The sequence below is a fragment of the Diabrotica virgifera genome, chromosome 2 (genome assembly GCF_917563875.1).
Source record: "Diabrotica virgifera virgifera chromosome 2, PGI_DIABVI_V3a".
Taxonomy (NCBI): Eukaryota; Metazoa; Arthropoda; class Insecta; order Coleoptera; family Chrysomelidae; genus Diabrotica; species Diabrotica virgifera.
Genome location: NC_065444.1, coordinates 277526260 through 277548526, shown reverse-complemented (window position 1 = coordinate 277548526; position 22267 = coordinate 277526260). Strand labels below are relative to the sequence as shown.

General features: G+C 33.6%; 1 protein-coding gene across 16 annotated transcripts in view; it reads right to left on the bottom strand.

Annotated features, from left to right (window-relative positions):
- The window catches only part of LOC114338023 (disks large 1 tumor suppressor protein), a 1799868-nt gene that overhangs the window by 616854 nt on the left and 1160747 nt on the right, over window positions 1–22267 (bottom strand). Inside the window, exon 2 of one of the 16 annotated variants that reach the window (XM_050644684.1) lies at window positions 5574–5784. The exons of the other annotated variants lie outside the window; for them this stretch is intronic. Within the exon in view, the coding sequence (XP_050500641.1) occupies window positions 5574–5657 (84 nt within the window). The 5' untranslated portion in view covers window positions 5658–5784. The remainder of the gene's footprint in view (window positions 1–5573; window positions 5785–22267) is intronic. 16 annotated transcript variants of the gene reach the window in all.

Genomic DNA, 22267 nt, shown 5'->3' with positions numbered 1-22267 from the left:
CAATTCCGGATTTATTTTAAAGGTTTCTTCTTTCACCCCCGAAACGGGGTGAAACTCACCCCCAGGGTAAAAGCACACATCGGCACAGTATCACTTTTTTTGTTTAACATGTTAGCTACGTGCACGCCAAATTTCATGTCATTCCAAGCGTTTTTTTTTTTTTTAATTTAGAGCAAAAACCGTGAGTAAACGTACTAGAAACCGTTATTTTTGCAATAATTTATTAATAGCAAAGTCTGAACGTGGTTTAAGCTATCACGACTAGTGACGATCGATTTAGCGTATAAAAATACTATGAAAAAGACTACAAACTTGCTGTAGATAACGCATTTCGAGCTTTTCGGCGAATAAACAATTATTTTGTTATGAACAAAATAAGAACACATTTTGAGTAATCGCGACTAGTCGCATTCGATTCAGCGACCAAAAATACGCCAGAGAAGACCTTAACACTATCAATTTATTTATAGGGCTTCTAATAATTCCTGGAAAACACCTAATTTTACCATAATTTGTTAATAACAATTAAACACCACATTTGGGCTTCCAGACCACTTCCATTGGATTCAGCGACCCAAAAAACCTATAATACCACCATCAAATCGCGGTGAACTAAAAGTGTCCATGGGACCCTCTATGTTGCGACTAGACTATAGTACATTTTTACCACACGATAGCAAATTCTAAGAAGTGTACATGTAAAGCCGGAATTCCACGGAACGCGGAGCGGCGTTTTTCGTCAGTTCACGTCGGCGAAGAGAAATAGAAAATAGATCATTGTAAAAAGAAGAGAGAGAGCACGGTTCTCGGTGTCCCCTCAAGTATCGAGGGTTTAGTTTAGTCTAATTTGTTGTACTAGTGTTGGCAGTAGAAATTTTAGCAAGTTGGTTAATTCATACAATGATAAAAATTCCAACACAACGTCGATAGACCACTTCATGGTAAATTTACCACGGTACTGACTGTACCGGCCACTAGCCGTGTCGGAAGTCTTGGAAGGGCACCTACTTACCTAATCTGTATCAGATTCCCATTTTCCTTTGAACCTTGTGGATTTAGGATGCACCTACATTGGATCCGTATTTCTCCGATCCGATATCGGGCGATTGAAGATCCGATATCGAGAAACTACAACAGAGAAGCTGTTCGACGTCGGCCGATATCAGATCGGATCGGAGAAATACGGATCCACTGTAGGTGCAGCCATTTAATACCATGAGTTTGTTTTTTAATCCGACGTCGATTCGGATCGGAGAAATACGGATCCAATGTAGGTGCAGCCTTACCAACAAACTCTTTTTTCATAGTAAATTCTCTCCAATGGCACTACAGCCCCATCAAGTCGTGGTCTTTTCCAAACTATGCGTCCAACTTTTACTCCAATGTCTACAAAATTTTGCGCGTTCCCTGCCACTTCATATTTCCATATTTTCGTGGACTTCCTTTTGGTCTTGCGCCCTGCAGTTTACTGTCTTTCTCTCATGTCTAACGAATTCTGAGTTCAGTGATCGGCCTTTCGAACACTTCCAGCATTTTTTTTTATTTTCTTTCATACTAATACAATACCCTATCAATATGATGAAAACAAATTTTTTAATTTTAACAGTTTTACAGCTACCAACCGTTCTCCCATTTAACCCACATTTTGGTTTGTATTTGTAACATTCAAGGTACCAGTACACTTTAGAAGACCAAAAATAATCATTTTTTTTCAAGAATTTTTTCTCAGAACCTTTATTACAAATGAACATAAAACTTTTTACATATAATATTAATATCTAACTCTTAGCCCGGCCGCACATCAAAGAAACATGAAACGTAAATTACGTTTCATGGAAATAAACCACTGCTAAACAAATATATATCCGGCCATTTATGAGACTCTCCGAAAATAAAAATGTGTCATGAGCATGAATCACACTCGTTTCATTAGTAGGCGGACTTGAGATTTTTTTAGCAGTGTTTTCTTTTCATGAAACATGTTTTTCGTTTCATGTTTCATGTTTTTCGTTTCATGTTTCTTTGGTGTGCGGCTTGGCTTAGAGAGTACAAATTTTTTTTTATTTATACACGTACACTAATATTGTAGGGGGCGCAAAAGTCGAGGCCTTGAAAAATAATGGCGGACAGTTAATCTCAGGATTGGGATATCTGAAACAAAAAAATCGTACTGCATTTGAAAAAGGACGGTTTCTTACGTGACAATTTACGACCATTTGACCAAAAAATAAAAAATAAATATTTTTAAACCATGAAAAACTGAATAAAAACGGGCGATTTTTTCACAAAATTTTTTCAAATTTCCGTAAAATCTTTTTTTGCGGAATTTTTCACTAACGGTGGTAAATTGTTACGTAAGAAACCTTCCTTTTTCAATTGCCGTACGATTTTTTTGTTTCAGAGATCTCAATCCTGAGATTAACTGTCCGCCATCGGAACTACTTTTTTTCGAGGCCTCGACAATATTAGTGTACGTGCATAAATGGAAAAAGGTATATTTTTTGTATTCTCTAAGAGTTGGATATTAGTATGTAAAAAGTTTTATGTTCATTTTTAATAAAGGTTCCAAGAAAAAAATCTTGAAAAATTGCTTATTTTTGGTCTACTAAAGTGTACTAGTACCTTTATCAAATAGCAATAGAATTCACGTACATGCTAGCCATGGGCGCCCATATCCATGGCCAAGGGGGGCGTGCCCCCCCCTAGCTTTTCGGGTGCTGTAAACTATATATGGTTATCCAAAGTATACAGAATATAATGTGCAACATCTTCACGTCTGCCCCACCCCCCTGAAAATTTTTGTATGGGCGCCGGTGATGCTAGCCAATCTATATAGTGCTCGTGTAAAATTTCACAAAAACTTTGTTAAAATATGGTTCACGTACAAGATGCCCACGGTGGCAAATAACATTTTAATGGGGCGTTGCGTGAGTTTCGTTTCTTTTACGATTCTGCTTCTAAAACACACACTTTTTGTATGACCAACTATGATTAAAAATAGCTCGGTTTTCAATATACATAGTTATGCTTTGAAATTGAATTTTGGGGTAGGAAATATAGTTGTCAGTGGTAGCTATGTTGATTTGAAGCAGGTTTTTTTGGTTTTCGCAATTTTAACAATTCAAATTTGACAATAATTTGTTTTGGTTAATTATTACAGTAATATTTTCCCGCCGAATACAACTAACACCACAATTAACACAATTCTGCTTTTGAGTTCACAGAAATTGGAATAAATCTAGTTGAGGTAGTCCTATTTTACATCTGATATTTGATATACATTTACAATTCATTACGCGTAGGGCGTAAGGTACATGTTGATCGTTTTGAATCGTGTTCGTTGACCTCACGATTCATTTTGTCTCTCAAAAAAGGAAAACGCTACAGAATGCAGCGACACCGTATCATAAGTCTGATTTTCTTAAATTAATTAATTTCTTAAAGACCATTCACAGACGATTTTACCGAAAAATTCATATGGCCATTGAAGACAGACAATTTGGATTTCGTAGAGGCGTAGATAGGTACTCGAGAAGCTCTCTTTGCATTCCATGTATTAATCCGGAGATGCTTGGATGTTGACCAAAATATCTGTGTTTCATAAATACGCATACAACAAGCCTTTCCATAAAGTCTGCCAGGAACAGCTAAAAGATGTCCTCAAAACAAAATAAATAAACTACAACGACTTTCGAATTATAATGAATCTATATTATAAACATCGGGTAATACACATTAATGAACAGATTTCAGATGAGTTCGAAAATAAAAAACTGGGTACGAGATGTATATTATCGCCGTTACTGTTCAACGCATACTCTGAAGAAATTATGAAGAAAGCTCGCGAGGAAGAAACAAATGAAGTAAAGGACAATAGAACACTAATTAACAACATTAGGTATGCGCAGGATACTGTCATAATGAACGATTTCCAGAGGCTAATAACCGAGATAGATAAATATGGAGAACAATATGGACTAGCAATAAACATCACGAAAATGAGGTTATCAAAACACACAAAATAATGATTGCCAACCACCGTCGTTGATATGGCAAGCATATTTTACAAGCATCGTTTACTTCATCATTGCACTATGTTTTCTCGCAATACAAAAATAGTATATTGTACAACAAGTGAGAAAAAAGACATATTTCTCACGAGCGCAGAAGTTTGTTGGCACGAGCCGAGGCACGAGGCGAGGGCCGCAAATCAAGCGAGGGAGAAATATGTCATTTTCTCATGTGTTGTACACTGTACTTTTTCTATGGATGCGGTTTTGTCAAGAGTTCAAACTTTAAAATTAAATAATTTTGGTGCTTTTAGGTATATTATATGTATAAATTGAAATAAAATACATTTTCCACCTACCTCTACCGAAAGTATACCTTTCCGGCCTGATTGTAGGGAGCAAAGTTGTACTTTTCCTCCCTAGGGAGGAAAAGTAAAAGTGACGTCATGGTATTTCATTCATGAAATATAACTTATTGACGCCCTGTACAATATCTATTTTCTATTACGTAAGTATCTATACATTTTAACGTTTATCTAAAAACACTCTGTATTTTGGAGAATGGTAAAAAACAGTAAATTGTTATTCTGATTTAACAATGTTTACATTAATAATTTGACTTATATTTGACAGTTGACAGTTATATTGTACCTACTTGTTAGTTTTAGTTCTAATAAATTTTGTTGGTTAGTTACATAAATAAATTAAGTAAAAATGAAAAAATGACTTGTTATTTGAGGAAGGTGGAAAAACCATATGTATAACATGGGAGTAAAGTGCCTTTTCCTCCCTTGAATGATTACTGCCCTCCGCTACGCGTCGGGCAGTAAACTTCATTCTCGGGAGGAAAATTAGCACTTTCCTCCCTTGTTATACAAATAGCTATTACATGTAGGTATTTAATATTCTTAAAATTTATATACCTATGTACCTTATTTTTTAAAATTCTAATTAACAGTTAATTTTGAACAGTTCTGAAATGTAATTCCTTGTAAGTTTTACTTTGAGACATTTATTTGACAACATTAATTGTGTTTGTATTGTGCATGGTACCGTGGAAACGGCGATAATAGTATGGAAGACCGTAGGAGAACCCGTGAGAAAAAATATTTCTCACTGCAATGGCCGACTTTTCTCACTGCATGAGGAATCGTTCGTTTTTAATGTGTAAGTAGTGAGAGAAGTTGCATATTGTATAGCATCCATAGAAAAAGTAACATTTTATGAAAAGTATTTCATGTAAAAGCTGTGATATCCTGCCCTATATTTCTTTATAAGGTAACATGTCCTACTTTCCGAAATGGTTTTAGCCTACGTAAGTGTGCTAAATTAAGCTTGAAGTCTTGCAATTTTTAAATTAATTTTAAAGTCTAAGTTTTACGCTTCTCTTAATGTATGTTTTTGTTCCATCTTGAAATTTTAATTAAACATTCACCCGCTTTCTATCATAAACTTAACAAACATAAATAAAAAACCATTTTGTATGTTCTAGAGTCTAGAGCATCAAAAACATGTAAATTAAATGCAAAAAAATCAAAACGAAACAAAAGAGAAATAACTCACCACATCGAGGTTGAAAAGGGACGACACTTTTTTGATGAACCCGTCCTTTTCCTGTTTGCTTTTCTTTCTGCCACGCGTCGTCATCTTTTCTACACTATAAAAAATTGCACGGATATCACACCGAATTAAAAACTCTGACGTCACAATTCATAATAAAACAACGAAAAACAGGTTTAAACTTCACTAGCCATTCCAATGGATAAAAACAATTCTGAAAATAAATAAACGTGTTTAGAAGTATAAACGCATTGACATGGCAACCTCGAGAAAGTTAGTAAAACTAGTCAGTAGGTAAAATTTGTTAAAATTGCAGAAACAATAATTATATTCCGAGCAACAAAAATAGCTAGTACAAATCGATAGAAATAAAACACTTTGAAAAACATTAATTTTGAACCTAGTCGTCTACAATGCTTCAAAATGTGGAGCTCCAATTCGTTAAAGTTGGATAAAGTTGAATACTAGAGAAAACTTTGAAATTCGCGCTATAAACTATATCTCAGGTTGTTGCTGATGCATTTTGACCTTTCTTTTTTTAATAATTTAATTAAGAATTATTTTTTTCGCGATATATTTACACTATTTAACTTGGCGTATAAGTTTTATATGGGGCCATGCCCAGTCAAGTAATATTGAAACTATGCATCATTTTAAAAATGACTGTAGAAACAATGATCATGCATTGCTAGATTTGGAGTAGGGGTCTCCAAAAGAAAAAATCAAGCCGATCAGTAAATATTTGGGTTCATTTTGTAGTAAAAAATGATAAATTTGTAACATGCCTATTAATAGTTAGGTATGTATGTTACTCAGATAAATATAAAACTATAAATCATAATATAATAATCATAAGATAAATATAACTACATACTTATGGCTTGTTTTATTTAGAATAGAAACGTAATCATTTTGTTATCAGTATTAATGAAAATGAAACTGCGTTATGACATACTACCATTGAATTGTAAAGTTAATGTTATAATCGTTATCAATATCTTTATTGTTAAAACAATATACACATAAATATTCGATAAGGCAAAAGATAAGACCAAGAACACAAGATAATAATATATATTATTGTAAAGCTTTTTTTCTATTAGTTTTTCAAAATACCTTGATGCGGCCTTTACACGATCAATATAACTGATGATCAGTGATCAGTGATACTGAATATCCCCTCCAATGTTAAAATATTTATGGCGAATATCAGAATATCTAGATATTTCGTCAATATCGCGTCAGTATTTTTCTTTCACTGTTTCAATACATGGTCAATAATACAGTTATTACTTGCAAATACTGTCAATAATATGTACCACAAATTGTGAAACAGAGTATTTGTTACTTACTGTTTCTAATCGAAACATTTTTGTTTCCTTTCAGAAATGTAACTCGAAATGTACATACTTGAAATTTAAGACGTATCGTCCAGCGACGTAGTCGTCCTCATTTCGTATATTTTATGTTAACACACAGCGAAACTCTGAACATAGCTCGTTCGATGGCCCTCTGTTTTGTTCTTAATCTATTCGATGATAACTCTGTAATTGTCACGGTCTCCATCCCATAGGCCATAGCTGGCAAGATACAACCGTTGGATACCCTTTTCTTTAGATTGATTGGCATCTTTTGGTTTTTCTACAAAACACTGAGACTTCGTACTGCTGCCCAAGTGATTCGGATTCTTCTAATGATTTCGGCAAATCTTGGCCGAGATACAAGCGTAAACAATTTTGGAGAGATAGTAGAGAGATATCGCAAAGGCTAACGTTAATACCGTGTCAAGACGTTAATAAGGGATAACGTTCTATTTCAACATATGCATCAAAAGAGTTATCGCAAATAGTCTGGGGCGGGGTTTAACGTCATTATTATGACAACCGACGTTTGGGAGAAAATTTAACCTAGAAATTAATGTTGAGGAATACTATAAATGTTTTTTTTTATTGAAAAATGAATTTGGATTCTGAGCAGGTTGACTTGCATTTTAATTTCAATGATTTAACCAACAATAAATATAAATAATCAGTATAAAAACAATATAAAATATCTGAATAACTAATATCCTAACCACAAAAAGTAGTCTATTGTAGACAAAATAAGAACACACGTTTTTCTCTACACAGGAAACACGATGATTCACAGTTTTTACTTTATAAAATATGTATTCTATAAATTATTTTTATGTTTCATCTCAAATGTCAAATTAGCGTTAACGTTATTACCGTCCCTTATTTCGACCTAAATAGCGGGACACGTTATACGGTATTAGCGTAACATTCAATCTGCGCTTGCGTACATGTCAAAATAGCGTATTCCGCTATTAGCGTGCGATAAAAATGCCTTTGCGATATCTCTCTAGTGTCTGTCTGTCTAACTCCTCTATTTCCTTTATTATTTGCTTGTTGTTAACCTTCTGCTACGTTTATTTGCATTCTCGTATAATATGTATTTTAGGAGTATTTTGGAATAATCTGTTTATGTGGAATCAATCCTATCGTTATACATTCCTTCTAATATGGCCCAAAGTTCTATGGAATCAAATGCCTTATTGTAATTAGTGGTCGACAAGACAAGAAATCTTGTCTTGATAACAAATTTTTGTCTTGTCTTGAGAAAAAATCAAGACATTTTAAAAAATCTTGTCTTGACCTTTTTTTTTGACATCTTATATTTTGTCTTGCCTCAAGAAATTTCAAGATCTTGAAATTACCCGGTCCGGTGATTCCTCGCCGACCTATTTATTGCGTTGCGTGCTAATAAAATAAACATTTTGTTTGTTTCGCAAATATTCTAAACTTAGCTGTCCAGGATTTCATAAAAGTTGTTGAACCAAATCGAAACAGTTTATACATCGAAAAGGATTTTGATTATTTGGAAGATGAGTAGCAAATGATATAAATGATACCTACTGCTTTAGATTTGAACTCTCCTGTAAGCTGTAAGTAAAATTAATTACCTTGTAAAAAAACTCAGAGTAAATGCAACTTAAAATTAATAGTGCTTGCGAGGTTTTAAATTATAAGATGATTATGCCAAAATTAGATGTGCCTACAAAATGGCATTTAACTTTCGAGATGCTAACATGGGGTTTAAGTATAAAAAATGCTGTAACTATATTTTGCGATAACATTGAAAATCTAAATCATTGCAAGATATTAGATAAAAATGAATATTATGATAAATAGTTATTATATTATGAATATTATGATAAACGATAAAAGATAAAAAAATTAAAAAATTTGTCAGTATCTGCGAAGCTTTAAAACACTGTCTTCAATACTCGAAGAGGAAAAATATTGCACACTCCCATTGGTGGCAATTGTAATAAACTTACTTTTAAACAAACTGCAAATATGGGCTCATAAACTTGATAATAAAATTGATTGAGACGCTACCGATGAGGAATTAATTTACTACATTCAAGCTGCGAGAGATAAAATAATGAAACACTATAACACAACTAATTGGATATACTGTATAGTTCTTATTTTGGATCCTAGGTATAAAGTAGAGGCATTTTCCCCTTCATCTTTGGGAAAGAAAAATTTGAAAAAATATTTAAAGCTAACTACTTTAATAAATCCAAGAATGATCTACCTACAGAATCCAATACCAGAGCCAGAGCACTTAGTTCTAAAAAAGAAGATAACGAATTTGATTTAGACAATACTTGTCTATTTAAGAAAGCTGATAATGATAACTTGCAATCTTTGATGCATGAAATTGAAAAATACTTAAATAAACGTAGGTCAGAGGATTCTGAGAATATACTTAATTGGAGATCAGGACACAAAAATGTCTACCCGTCATTATCGAAAATGGCCAAGGATTTTCTCGGAACGCCATGCCAGCAACATATGTATCGCCGGAAAGGCTATTTTCAAGAGCAGCTAACAATATCAAATAGACGTTGACTTCATAAAAAGATTTATCTGCCATTCATGGCTTATCAATTATTCCGATATAAGTTTTAGAGTTTTCATTATTAGTCAAGATATTTCAAGATTTCTTGTTTTCTTGACAAGAAATCTTGGTATTGACATAAAATTTCTTGTCTTGTCTTGAAATCTAAAATTACTTCTTGTCTTGATCTTGTCTTGATTTCAAGACAAGATCTTGTAATTTTCAAGAACTTGGCGACCCCTAATTGTAATTCACAAATGCCAAATGAAAAAGTTCATGGTATTTGTTACACTTTTCTATAAGTGTCCGTATTGTCAGGTGTGAGGTGTTCGACGGCACTATACTCTTTGCGAAATCCCGCTTGTTCAACAGGTAGGTAACTATCGAACTTATTTGATAGTCTGTGGAAATTATTTTGGTTAGCAGTTTGAACACATGTGGTAAGAGGCTTATTGGCCTGTAGTTTTCGAGTTTCATTTAATGTGTAGTATAAATACTTGCGCATTTTGCCAAGACGTGTTAAAATGGCATCCATAAAGGGACACTTATTGATTTTTCATTTGTTTTAGGGCATTTTTAACTTCCTCCTTAGTAATTTCTAATATTGTTTCGTATCCTACTTTAAGTATTCTTGGTTTCATATCGAGTTTTTCGGGTTTTGCTACGCTGGACGAGTATAATTCTGTATAGTAATCTTCCACGATACTAAAAATAGTATACAGTAGAACCCCTCTAATCCGTCACCCTCGGGACTAGGAGTATGGTCGGAACGCAAAAAAGGTCGGATTATCAGAAAAAGTCATTAAATACGCCTGTACAAGAAAAAAGCCTGTATTATTTTCTTCAGTGATATAATAACCATACATATGTACATAATTATATTGCATTAAAATGCCAGAATTCTTTGTTATGTATTTATTAAATTAATTGCAAAAAAAAGATATATATGTACTGAAAAAATTAGTAGTCTACTTGGAAAAAAAGTCAGTGATAGATTTCTGTTTACAAGACGAAATTCTGGACTTAGCTGCAATGTTTCTCCAATTTTTGATCCACAAGATGTCTATCGGTGTTGATGCTGGATTCTGCTCTATGCACTGAAGGCCGATTTCAAATGCATTCTTGGCATCGGTGTGTGAAAACTGGACAGGAGGCTCGTCAACATCACTGTCGGATTCTGAGTTCACGTTTTCATCACCATCATGTTCCAAAACCGCGGCAACAATGTCGTCATCATTCAGCACTTCACTGGTTTCGCAGTTTTTGTCGCATTGTTCAATCCACTCTTCAACTTCACCAGCAGGGATTGAATTATTCAGGGTTTGAAGATTTTTAACGATTTCCTGCATGTCGTTTTGCTCATCTTCGATCTGGTCAATTTCGGTCATAACTTCTGGCCAAAGCTTACGCCAAGATTTTCTTAGCGTGTCAGGATTCAGTTCTGCCCATGACTCAGCCATTGTATAGATAGCATCTTTAATGTTAAAGGATTTCATGGCTTGAAAAATGTCATATCTTTCTTCGGATTTTTCTAAGATAGAACTTATGTACTTTCGGCGATAACGCCTCTTAAAACATTCTATCACTCCCTGGTCCATTGGCTGGATAAGTGATGTGACATTTGGTGGGAGGAAGATAGCTTTTATATCTCCTTTTACTAAATCCTCCTCAGAGGGATGCGATGGTGCATTGTCCAATAGCAGTAGAGCTCGAACGGGAATATTTTTCTTTTTCAAATCCTTCTCAACACATGGCACAAACTCGTCAAAAAACCACGATTTGAAAAGATTGCAGTCCATCCAAGCAGATTTTTGATTGCGGTAATAAACCGGCAATGATGATAAATTGATGTTTTTGAAAGCCCTGGGCTTCTTAGATTTGCCTATAACAAACAGGGAAAGCTTGTGTGTACCATCGGCATTGATACAAGGAGCAACAGTTAACCTATCTTTTAAGAGTTTCGTTCCCGCTACGGTTTCATTTGGCGCACTTAAGGTTTTACTGGGAAGCAATTTGTAATTTAGGCCTGTCTCGTCTATGTTATAGACTTGGCAAGGTAACAGTTCATGTTCTTTTACGATTTATTGGTTTAATATCGAGTTTTTCGGGTTTTGCTACGCTGGACGAGTATAATTCTGTATAGTAATCTTCCACAATACTAAAAATAGTATATTTGATGTAGCAATCACATAAAATTAATGAAGCAAACCGAACAAAGGTGATTTAATGAATTATTTCAACATATTTCTATAGTATTTTATTATCGTTAAAATATAAATACTTAACACAATGCTTTACAGTGAATATTATTAAATTGTATACAATGTATACGGGCCATTCCACTTTAAATCACTCAATTTTGGAGCAAAAAAAATTTTGGACCTCCGATTTGTCTGAAAATTGGTATATAGCTTCTACGGGACGTAAAAATAAGATTTTTTTTTGTTTTGATTCTGGCCTTGGTTCAGAAACTTTAGCCACATAACTACATATAAAATTATTATTCGTTCATAAGTATAAAACTGCCCAATATACACTTAAAAATAAAGAATAATAAAAAATAAAGCTTACAAATAACAATGCCTACTTACTATGCCTACTTACTATGTTAATAAATACAACTATATTAATTTTTTTTTTCACTACGGTAAGAACTAAATCCGATTCATCCTCGCGGAGATTTAGAACCTCTTAGTGATTTATTTATTTATTTTTTTTTATTTTTTATTTATTTATTTATTTATTTTTTTTATTTTTTTATTATTTTTTTTAATCTTTTTTTTATATAATTTTTTTCGAACATACATAGGTTACAAAATAATATAATTAATTACAGGAAATATCTCATTCATACATTACATAATACAAAGGAAATAAAAATAAGATATTTAAGGTCAAACAATTTTCTTCTTCTTTTTTTCTCAAAATGTTATTTTATGCGATTTTACATTGATTTGGTGTTTATTTATACAAATTTGCATTTTCTATCGTAAAGTATCAATGGAAAACATAATATTTTAATAGAAGGGACTCAAAAATGTCATTATATGGCATTATAACAAGTTACTTTGATTCAAAACAAGCTTTTGATCAAATTTTATAGTGTAGAAAACGTTAAAATACCGTTTTTTACATTTTTCTCCATTCCCAAAATACATCATAATCGATTTGGCTGAAAATTTGCCCACAGTTAGACAAAACATAGGACTTTCAGTGGTGAGAAGGATTTGAATTATATTACAATACCAAAAAAGTTACATGCAATATTATAGTCAAAAATATAGGCGTCTACTGTAAGTACAATTAACTCGAAAATATCGACCTCACGACAAAAATTGTTAAAAAGAAATTGTAATAATTGTAAATACGATTTATTTGGAACAATTTCAGTTCCTACCATTTTTGTCGAAAATTTAAAAATGGCGGAGATATTGAGCAAAACAGGTTCTCCTTTAAAATCAAGATGGCTGCTAACGTAACGGAGGAATTCATTCGTGATTTTAAATTTAGGCTACTATTGACTCCCCTAAAGATCAGAAAAATAAAATTTTGGGCAGCTCGGCATTCAAGGTCAAATGCTATCCCGACTGGACTAATATATACTTTTGAGTCTGATATTACTGCATGTAACTTTTTTGGTATTGTAATATAATTCAAATCCTTCTAACCACTTAAAGTCCTATCTTTTGGCTATCTGTGGGCAAATTTTCAGCCAAATCAATGATAATGTATTTTGGGAATGGAGGAAAATGCAAAAAACGGGATTTTAACGTTTTTTACACTATAAAATTTGATCAAAAACTTGTTTTGATTCAAAATAACTTGTTATAATGCCATATAATGGCATTTTTGAGTCCTTTCTATTAAAATATTATGTTTTTCATCGATACTTTACGACAGAGAATGCAAATTTGTTTAAATAAACACCAAATCATTGTAAAATCGCATAAAATAACATTTTGAGAAAAAAAGAAGAAAATTTTTTGACCTTAAATATCTTATTTTTACGTCCCGCAGAAGCTATATACCAATTTTCAGACAAATCGGAGATCCAAAATTTTTTGCCTGAGTGATTTGACATGGAATGTACCATACACGATAAATTACTACAAAAAAAAATAGGAATCTCTTGCGTCACGTAAACGTATTGTTAAATATTTTACATGATACAAACGGGTAGATTTTTTAAGAAAAGCACGTTTGAACACTAGAAATTAATAAATCGATATTTTTAAAATAACTATTTAATAGTTAGCTCAAAGAGTCAGAAACTAACCCTACACAGAGCCTCTACACACGGTGCTCTGAAGAGGGTAAGGTTTAACACGAAATACGTATAACGTATAAGCACATAGTAAATGCCATATTCTGTAATCAAATCTAAATCAGCTTTATTTTTTATGATATCTTACTTTCGTTAGTTGTTCTCGATAATATAACTGCTACATGACTTCATTTGAACAATGATTCAATAAACGTATCTATTAATTCGCGCTTTGTTAATTACGTAATGTAATAATATGTGCTACTGCAAACCGAATACAGTTCATTCAATTTGCTTGACAAGTCCGTAGAGAATTCGATAGGTATATGTACGTGTTTGAAGCTTCAGTTTTTTGGCAAGCCACATGTAAACGGTTATTTAAAGTATATTTCATTAATTAGCGAATGTTTTGGATTCCCGCTAGACACTCGACAGCTAATTGTCCACTCTGCTGTACAGCATATATGAAGTAGGAAAGTAGCTTGCTCTAGTAATGAAAATATGAAACGAAGTAATTTCTAAATTGAATTTAGTCCAGAAAGCCACTGCGCATCCGCTAGGAAAAATATTCTAATTCGGATTTTTTGCACAATCTTACTCAAAAAGGACTCCTTTTAACAAATTTGCATCTTGCCAGGACCAAAAGGTGGTCAAACATTTTTTAAACGTTTTTTTTTTGTTTTTTTTTCCTAAAATTACTTTTTTTGCATGGAACAAAGTTTTTTTAGGTTTTTGGATCATTCCAAACAGAAAAGATCTTTAGTGACTTTTTTCTAAAAATGATAGTTTTTGACATATAAGCGATTAAAAATTGAAAAATTGTGAAATCGGCCATTTTTAACCCTCAAAAACTATGTGAAAAACTGAAAATTTGAATGTTGCCAAGGTAGGCAGATATTCTTTAAACATCGATTGATGAAATCCCGAAGAGTTTTTTGCAATATAATATTCAAAACTCCTTTGTTTTTAATTTCTAATCACGCGTGCGCGACACTATTTTCCACCGTTACATGTGTATAGAGTATGGTGCAAATGAAAGGAATCAATTCGTTATTTCGTAAACTGGCTACTTTAAGAAAAAAACCCGAAAGAGGTCGATTTTTATTTTTAAGTTATGATATTGTGGCATGTATGGTATACTACTGACGTCATCCGTCTGGGCGTGATGACGTAATCGATTATTTTTTTAAATGAGAATAGGGGTCGTGTGGTAGCTCATTTGAAAGGTTCTTCAATTCTCTATTCAGTAATGTAAACATTTACATATATATTTATACAGGGTGTCCAAAAAATTTTTATTAAATTAAATTATTTGATAAAAAAATAAGTAGGACACCCTGTATAAATAATTATATAAATGTTTATACTACTGAATAGAGAATTGAAGAACCTTTCAAATGAGCTAGCACACGACCCCTATTCTCATTTAAAAAAATCATCGATTACGTCATCACGCCCAGGTGGATGACGTCACTAGTATACCATATATGCCATAAAATCGCAACTTAAAAATACAAATCGACCTGTTTCGGGATTTTTCCTTAAAGTCGCCAGTTTACGAAATAACGAATTTATTCCTTTCATTTGCACCATACTGTCGGTGGAAAATATTGTCGCGCACGCTTGATTATCAATTAAAAAACAAAGGCGTTATGAATATTTCATTGCAAAAAACTCTTCGGGATTTCATGAATCGATGTTTAAAGAATATCAACCTACCTTGGCAACAATCAAAGTTTAAGTTTTTCGCATAGTTTTTGAGGGTTAAAAATGGCCGATTTCGCAATTTTTCAATTTTTAATCGCTTATATGTCAAAAACTATCATTTTTAGAGAAAAGTCACTAAATATCTTTTCTGTTTGGAATGATCCAAAATACCTAAAAAAACTTTATTCCATGCAAAAAAAAAATAATTTTAGTAAAAAAACAAAAAAAAAACGTTTAAAAAATTTTTGACCACCTTTTGGTCCTGGCAACATGCAAATTTGTTAAAAGGAGTCCTTTTTGAGTAAGATTGTGCAAAAAATCCGAATTAGAATATTTTTCCTAGCGGATGCGCAGTGGCTTTCTGGACTAATTAAAAAAATCCTTTTATAATATTTTTTGCAGTATTAATAAGAAATTATTTACAGTAAATCCATATATACAGTGATGAGCGAGCTAATGACCGGCAAAATAACACAAAAAATGGAAAACGTGTATGTATTACGTTGTGAGATAAAAATAAATGAAACTAATCGAGTTGGAAAATTTAGCGCCATTAACCTATAAATTTACATTATATTGTTTCCCACCTTTAGATGTATCGCACGAGTTTGGCAACTACCACTGTCACAGTGACATTTTCAGTTGACATACTTCTCTGATACGTGTAAAGATTGGAAACAATCAATATAATGTAAATTTATTGGTTAATATCGCTAAATTTCCCAACTCGACTAGTTTTATTTCTTTTTATCTCACAACGTAATAAAAGTTTTCCATCTTTTGTGCTATTTTGCCGGTTATTAGTGCGCTCATCACTATACTAAGGATGTCCACAGTTTTCACGATATTTCTTTACTCAACCGTTCTCGCCAGTTCTTTCTGTTTTCTTTTCTGTCCCCTTCCTGCCGATTGCTTCTTTCCGTTGCTTCACCCACTTCACCTCTGAAAGATCTTCGGAGTCCGAGTCTGCCTCTGTTCCTTCTTCCTACCGGGCTCCACCCTGTTATTCTGTTTATCCAAAGTTTTTGGTCTTTAGCTCCAAAATAGAATTCTATTTTGCGTGCTCCCACTACTGTTCCAGTTTTCTCTTCATAAAACTGATGAAACGATATAAAACTATACATATACTTATGCATCACTATTAGATAATAACATCGAATACTATAAAAACTTTACAGTACATTTATATCAGAACGAGGTGTAAGATTTACAAATAGAACAAAATTTAGGCATTGTTAAAAGACATTGTAAATATCGTACTTATAACTTTAAAAATAAAATGCTCTCTCTTCTGTAGGCAGTGTCGGAAAGCATAAATTTAAAAATAAATTGAATAGAAGAATAGAATGCATACCGGTGTAATGTATTTTAGACTATCCTTTTTACAGAACTGAAATTTCATACGAACAAGTATATTCCGTTTTGCAAATTGCTCTAGACTGCATTGCAACGTCCAATTACTGGAATAGGTAAGCCAGAAAGAGATATACATGGAATTGATAGGATTGTTATGGTCGCTTCTGTGAACTTAGCATTGTTGCCATTATATATAAATATTATGTACCTATATATACAGGAATATAAAATACAGGAAACGCCGAAAACGCAATGATCTAGAGAGCAAATAAAAGTGGAATATGTAGTAGGATTGCATCAGGTCCCGATACTTAGTCCTTATTTATTTTTAATAGTGTTGGATCAGATCTTGCCATGCCATGACAAAGTATGTAGGGTCGCCTATGTACAGTTGAGTCCGTGAATCTTTACCCGTGCGTAATCATTTAAAGCATACGAAATAAGTCGATGATAAGTCGGAAATTGAAATTTACTAAACGCAACAGCAAGTCACTTACTGTCACTTGCTGTTGCGTTTAGTATATTTCAATTTCCGACTTATCATCGACTTATTTCGTATGCTTTAAATGATGACGCACGGGTAAAGATTCAGAGACTCAACTGTATGCTCTGTGTGGGCAGTTCTGTACTGTGCCTGATCGTCTGTCTTGCAGTACCGCAGTCACAAGAAATCGAGGGAAATTTACCCCATCTGTAGAGGGAGTCGGCGCATCTTCCACAGTTTGTTCTGATTCGATTCTTAATCGAAGGGCTGCGCAAATCTTACGAGGGCGTTCAAATTTGGCAATTTGTCTATGATGTCCAGTAGACTATGGTATTGCGGATCTGTCCTAGTTTCCCGCTCTTCTCCCCATCTGGTATTTAAGTCAAAATTGGAATGGTGTAGCGCTTGAGAGCGGATTTCAGGAAAGGTATTCTGGATCGGAGACAGTTTTCATGAATAGCGGGGATGATCTTGTAGACTAGAATTTGACTATCCATAATTTTTTGTTTTCTTTAACCAATGTATGTTCGCGGCTTAAGTTGGGTGGTACTGTGTTACGACGGTTGCTAAGGGGGACCATATAGTGGGGAAGGGCATAATTATTGTGCCTGTCTGTTATCATAGGCATGGCACTGTTTAGCCGAGTGTCGACAAGGTGAGTATACAGGTATACCTGCTATTTAACCACACCTTTGCACAGGATTCTGCCACCGGATATAGATATTCAGGCCAAAAGAAGAGGATCTTAAAGTTTATGCTGTGGACCCCCTTGTAGTGCCGCAGAGTTTCTTTATTATATTATTACATCTTTTTAGTTTTGCTGCTGTTTTTGTTAGGTGTTCTCTGAATGTTAGCCTTCTGTCTATAGAGTAACCCCAAGGTATTTCAGGTATTTATGGTGTTTCAACAGTTGGTTATTAAAATACACTCATAATTCTTTGTTTGCCAGACCGTTATTGAGATGAAAAGTTGATAGTTATGTAGTTTTTAAAGGTTGGTAGCTTGTTGCAAGGGTCCAGTCGTCAGCATATCCAAATTTCCGATATTCGGTTGCAGGCATATCAGCAATATAGAAGCTGAAAAGTAAAGGAGTAAGAACAGAACCCTGTGGAAGGCCATTATTAAGTTTCATCTGTCTACTCGTCTTCTTTCCCATTATTTCCTGGATTTACAGATTAACCTGGAAGGGTTTGTTTGTCAGCATGTTGTCAATGACATTAATTATTATTTTTCTACAGGGGACAGTATGGACCAGTTTATACAGTGTGTCCACGGTTGGGGTGCCCAAGAGGAAAAACTTTTTTATTTTCAATTTTAGCGAAAAATGTCATTCTAGATAAAAAGTTTTGCTTGTTCTAAAACCCCATAAAACGAAATAAAATTCTAGTTTTTCAAATCCTGCTTAACTTTGTAGCCAATTTTATGTAAATCACTATAAATTTTTGCACTAAGTTCGAAATCGTAACAATAATCTAGTGTTGCCAAGCCACAATGTAGCTTAGTAACTGTCAACTCCGATAAATAATTTGCGAATTGTCAATTTTTTCGACAATTTTAAGCGTTCAATAAAGAATTTATCTTGTGATAAATTTCATTATTAAAATTATTGGATTAATAATTATTTAATTAATAAATAATTTGATGATTCAAGGAGAACGACAAAGTCTTGCTTCATAATCCAGAGAAGCGAAAGGGTTATTCTTCCAAGTTATTATTGTTACAATTTCGAACTTAGTGAAAATATTTATAGAGATTTACATAAAATTGGCTATAAAAATAAGCAGGATTTGAAAAACTTGAAGTTTAGTTAAGTTTATGGGGTTTTAGAACAAGCAAAACTTTTTATCAAGAATGACATTTTTCGCTAACATTGAAAATAAAAAAGTTTTTCCTTTTGGGCACCCCATCCGTGGACACACTGTATATTAATCCTTGTCTCCAAAGAGTACCATATGCTGCTGTTACATCTATGAATGTTGTTGCTGTTTCTTTTGAAAACTAGCTTCTACAAAAGTTGTTAGTGACAAGACTTGGTCCGTAGGGTACCTACAGCTTCGATGGAGGCGAAAGCCTGCCTCTTCAGTGTAAACATTTTTAAGTACCCTGTGATTAATTCTGTCGAAGAGAAGCTTTTCTAATAGTTTTCCTACACAAATATAATTGGCAGTTGAATTGTAAGAAACAGCTTTTTATATGAATACTATTATATTCAAATATTTTATGAAGTGGTGTTTATTATTTTTATAAATTTTAATCCTAATTATGTAAGTTACGAATATAACTAAATCCGGCAACGCCGCATAACCACGAAATTCACCTGTTCTAGACAGATTTCTGGATGAAGGGCATCCTCGTTGAGGTAGTTAACTACTAAAGGTAGATAGATATTTTCCTGTTTGATAGTTTAAAAATAAGTGGCTGACAAGTTTCCGTACTCAATTCTTTTGGTATTTCCGTTCAGGTAAGATAGTGAGCGCCGTTTATCTGTCTTATTTACTTTTGTTGTGTAGACGAGGTTATTAAAATTTATATATCTTCTCGGTGTATGTGGATATTGGTATTTTATCTTAGACAGTTTAAAACATCAGTTTTCATAGCGCGTCGACATATAACATGGCTCTTCTGGTATGCTTATACAACATGAGTAATGTTATTTGTGTAAAAATGAATATGAGCAGCATAGAAGTATTCCGGTGGTGTGTGGTGTGTGTTGACTTAATTAATTAAAATAAGTATAACAACGAACAGTAATATATTTATTTATTTTGGGTAAACAAACGTGGTGTTTTGCTTATATCTCGAAAGGATATTGTTAGCGAGAGCGAGGGTGTGTCTGAATCGTTCGCATGCTGTGTAAAGACTGACTTGCCGGACCACCAACTATTATGTCAACTGGTTTGCGGTTTTGCGATAATGGCCAGAAGGGCCATAAATTACTGCATCTGCCTTTTAAAAGATGAGAACCTTTTTGTAAATTTTAAGAAGTTGACATGAAGAGTGTGGCAATCTGCCATCGTAATCAATTAATGTTTCCTTGAAAAAAACATTAATTGTATACAATCTGTTTAGGGATACATTTTCGTTTCTCGAAATCAACGGCCCTTGTTGCCATACGGTTTGTGTATTTCATGTGAATTTTAAATGACTACTTAAAGTTGTTTCGTTTTGAGAAAAGTTAGAAAATTAAAAATTAAGAAAATAAAATTAGCAAAAATAGTAATTAAAGCGTACCGCTATAGAAGTAAGCAAGCGTGAAATAAAATTAAAAAATCTAACTGTGACCCCACAGATGTAAAGCAACCATGCCGAGTAATAGCAACAGACAGCACACAATACTTCTTCTTCTTCTTCTTTAAGTGCCATCTCCACGACGAAGGTTGGCAATCATCATGGCTATTTTGACCTTGAAGGCAGCTGATCTGAATAGTTGCCTTGAGCTGCAACTAAATCATCCTCTCAGGTTCTTCAACCAGGAAACGCATCTCCTTCCTACGCTTCTACTACCCTGTATTTTTCCTTGAATTATGAGTCTCAAGATGTTATATCTTTCGCCTCTCATCACTTGTACGAGATATTGCAATTTCCTTTCTTTTATTGTGTTTTTAATTTCCCTCTCTCTGCCTATTCTCCTTAATACTTCTATATTCGTGACTTTATCTACCTATGAAAACCTTAATACTCTTCTAAATGTCTACATTTCAAACACGTTAAGTCGATTTATTGCATTTAGATTTAATGTCCATGCTTCAGTTCCATAGTAAAGCACACTGTATACTGTGTACATAACATTTATTTAGCCTTATTCTGAGGGGAAGCTAGGACAAATAATCCCGGACAAAAAATCCCCACAAATTAACCCTGGACAAAAAATCAACGGACAAAAAAAACCCCGAACAAAAAATCCCCACAAAAAATCCCTGACCAATAATCTCCACAAATTTTTTTGGAAAAATATCCCCAAAAAAAATCCCGGCAAAAAATTCCCAAGAAATATTTGCTTTCGAATAGTTCTCTAAAAGTTTTCCTGAAATTTTAACGAATTTCGAATTCCAATTCCATACTAAAAACTTTAAATTATGCATGGCAAAAAAGTGTGAGTTTTTTCAAATATCGTGGAAAATATGGGGAATGCGCTAAGACCCCGTTTTCATGACAGGCGCTTAACGCGCGATTGGAACTACATACATTTTAGTTGAGACCGTTCACATGCCAACGAGCGTCTTAATGTGAACCGTCTTCAGTAAAATGTATGTAGTTGTAATGGCGCGTTATCAAAACGCGCGTTAAGCGCCTGTCATTATAACGGGGCCTTAGCTCATTCCCCATATCTTCCGATTTTTTGAAAAAACTCACACTCTTTTGTCATGTATAATTTGAATTTTTCAGCATGGAATTGGAATTCGAAATTTGTTAAAATTTCAGGAAAACTTTTAGAAAACTATTCGGCAGCAAACATTTCTTGAAGATTTTTTTTGTCAGGGATTTTTTGTGGGGATGTTTTGTCCAAAAAAATTTGTGGGGATTATTTGTCAGGGATTTTTTGTGGAGATTTTCTGTCCGGGGATTTTTTGTCCAGTGATAATTTGTGGGGATTTTTTGTCTGGGATTATTTGTCCGGGGATTATTTGTCCGGACCCCAAAAGGAAACATCACCTATATTTAGAGTTTCTTAAATCTCAGAACACAAAGTACTTCCGGACCGATGCTCCACCTATTCGAATTGTCGGCCCATGTCAGAGTCTAATGGTTGAAAATAAAATGTCCTAGAGCATTTGATGGTTTAAAAATAGAATAACCTATCAGTTTTTATGTTTGTACTGTTCATTGAAATTTAAATAAACCCAAAAATAACATACAGGAATATACATTTTACCGCTTTTTGACCAGCAGCGATAGAAAATCCTGGAAAAAGTCTCCCTGAAGACTTTAGTTGGATGATATTCACATCGGCGATCACCACACCGTGGTAGAGACGAA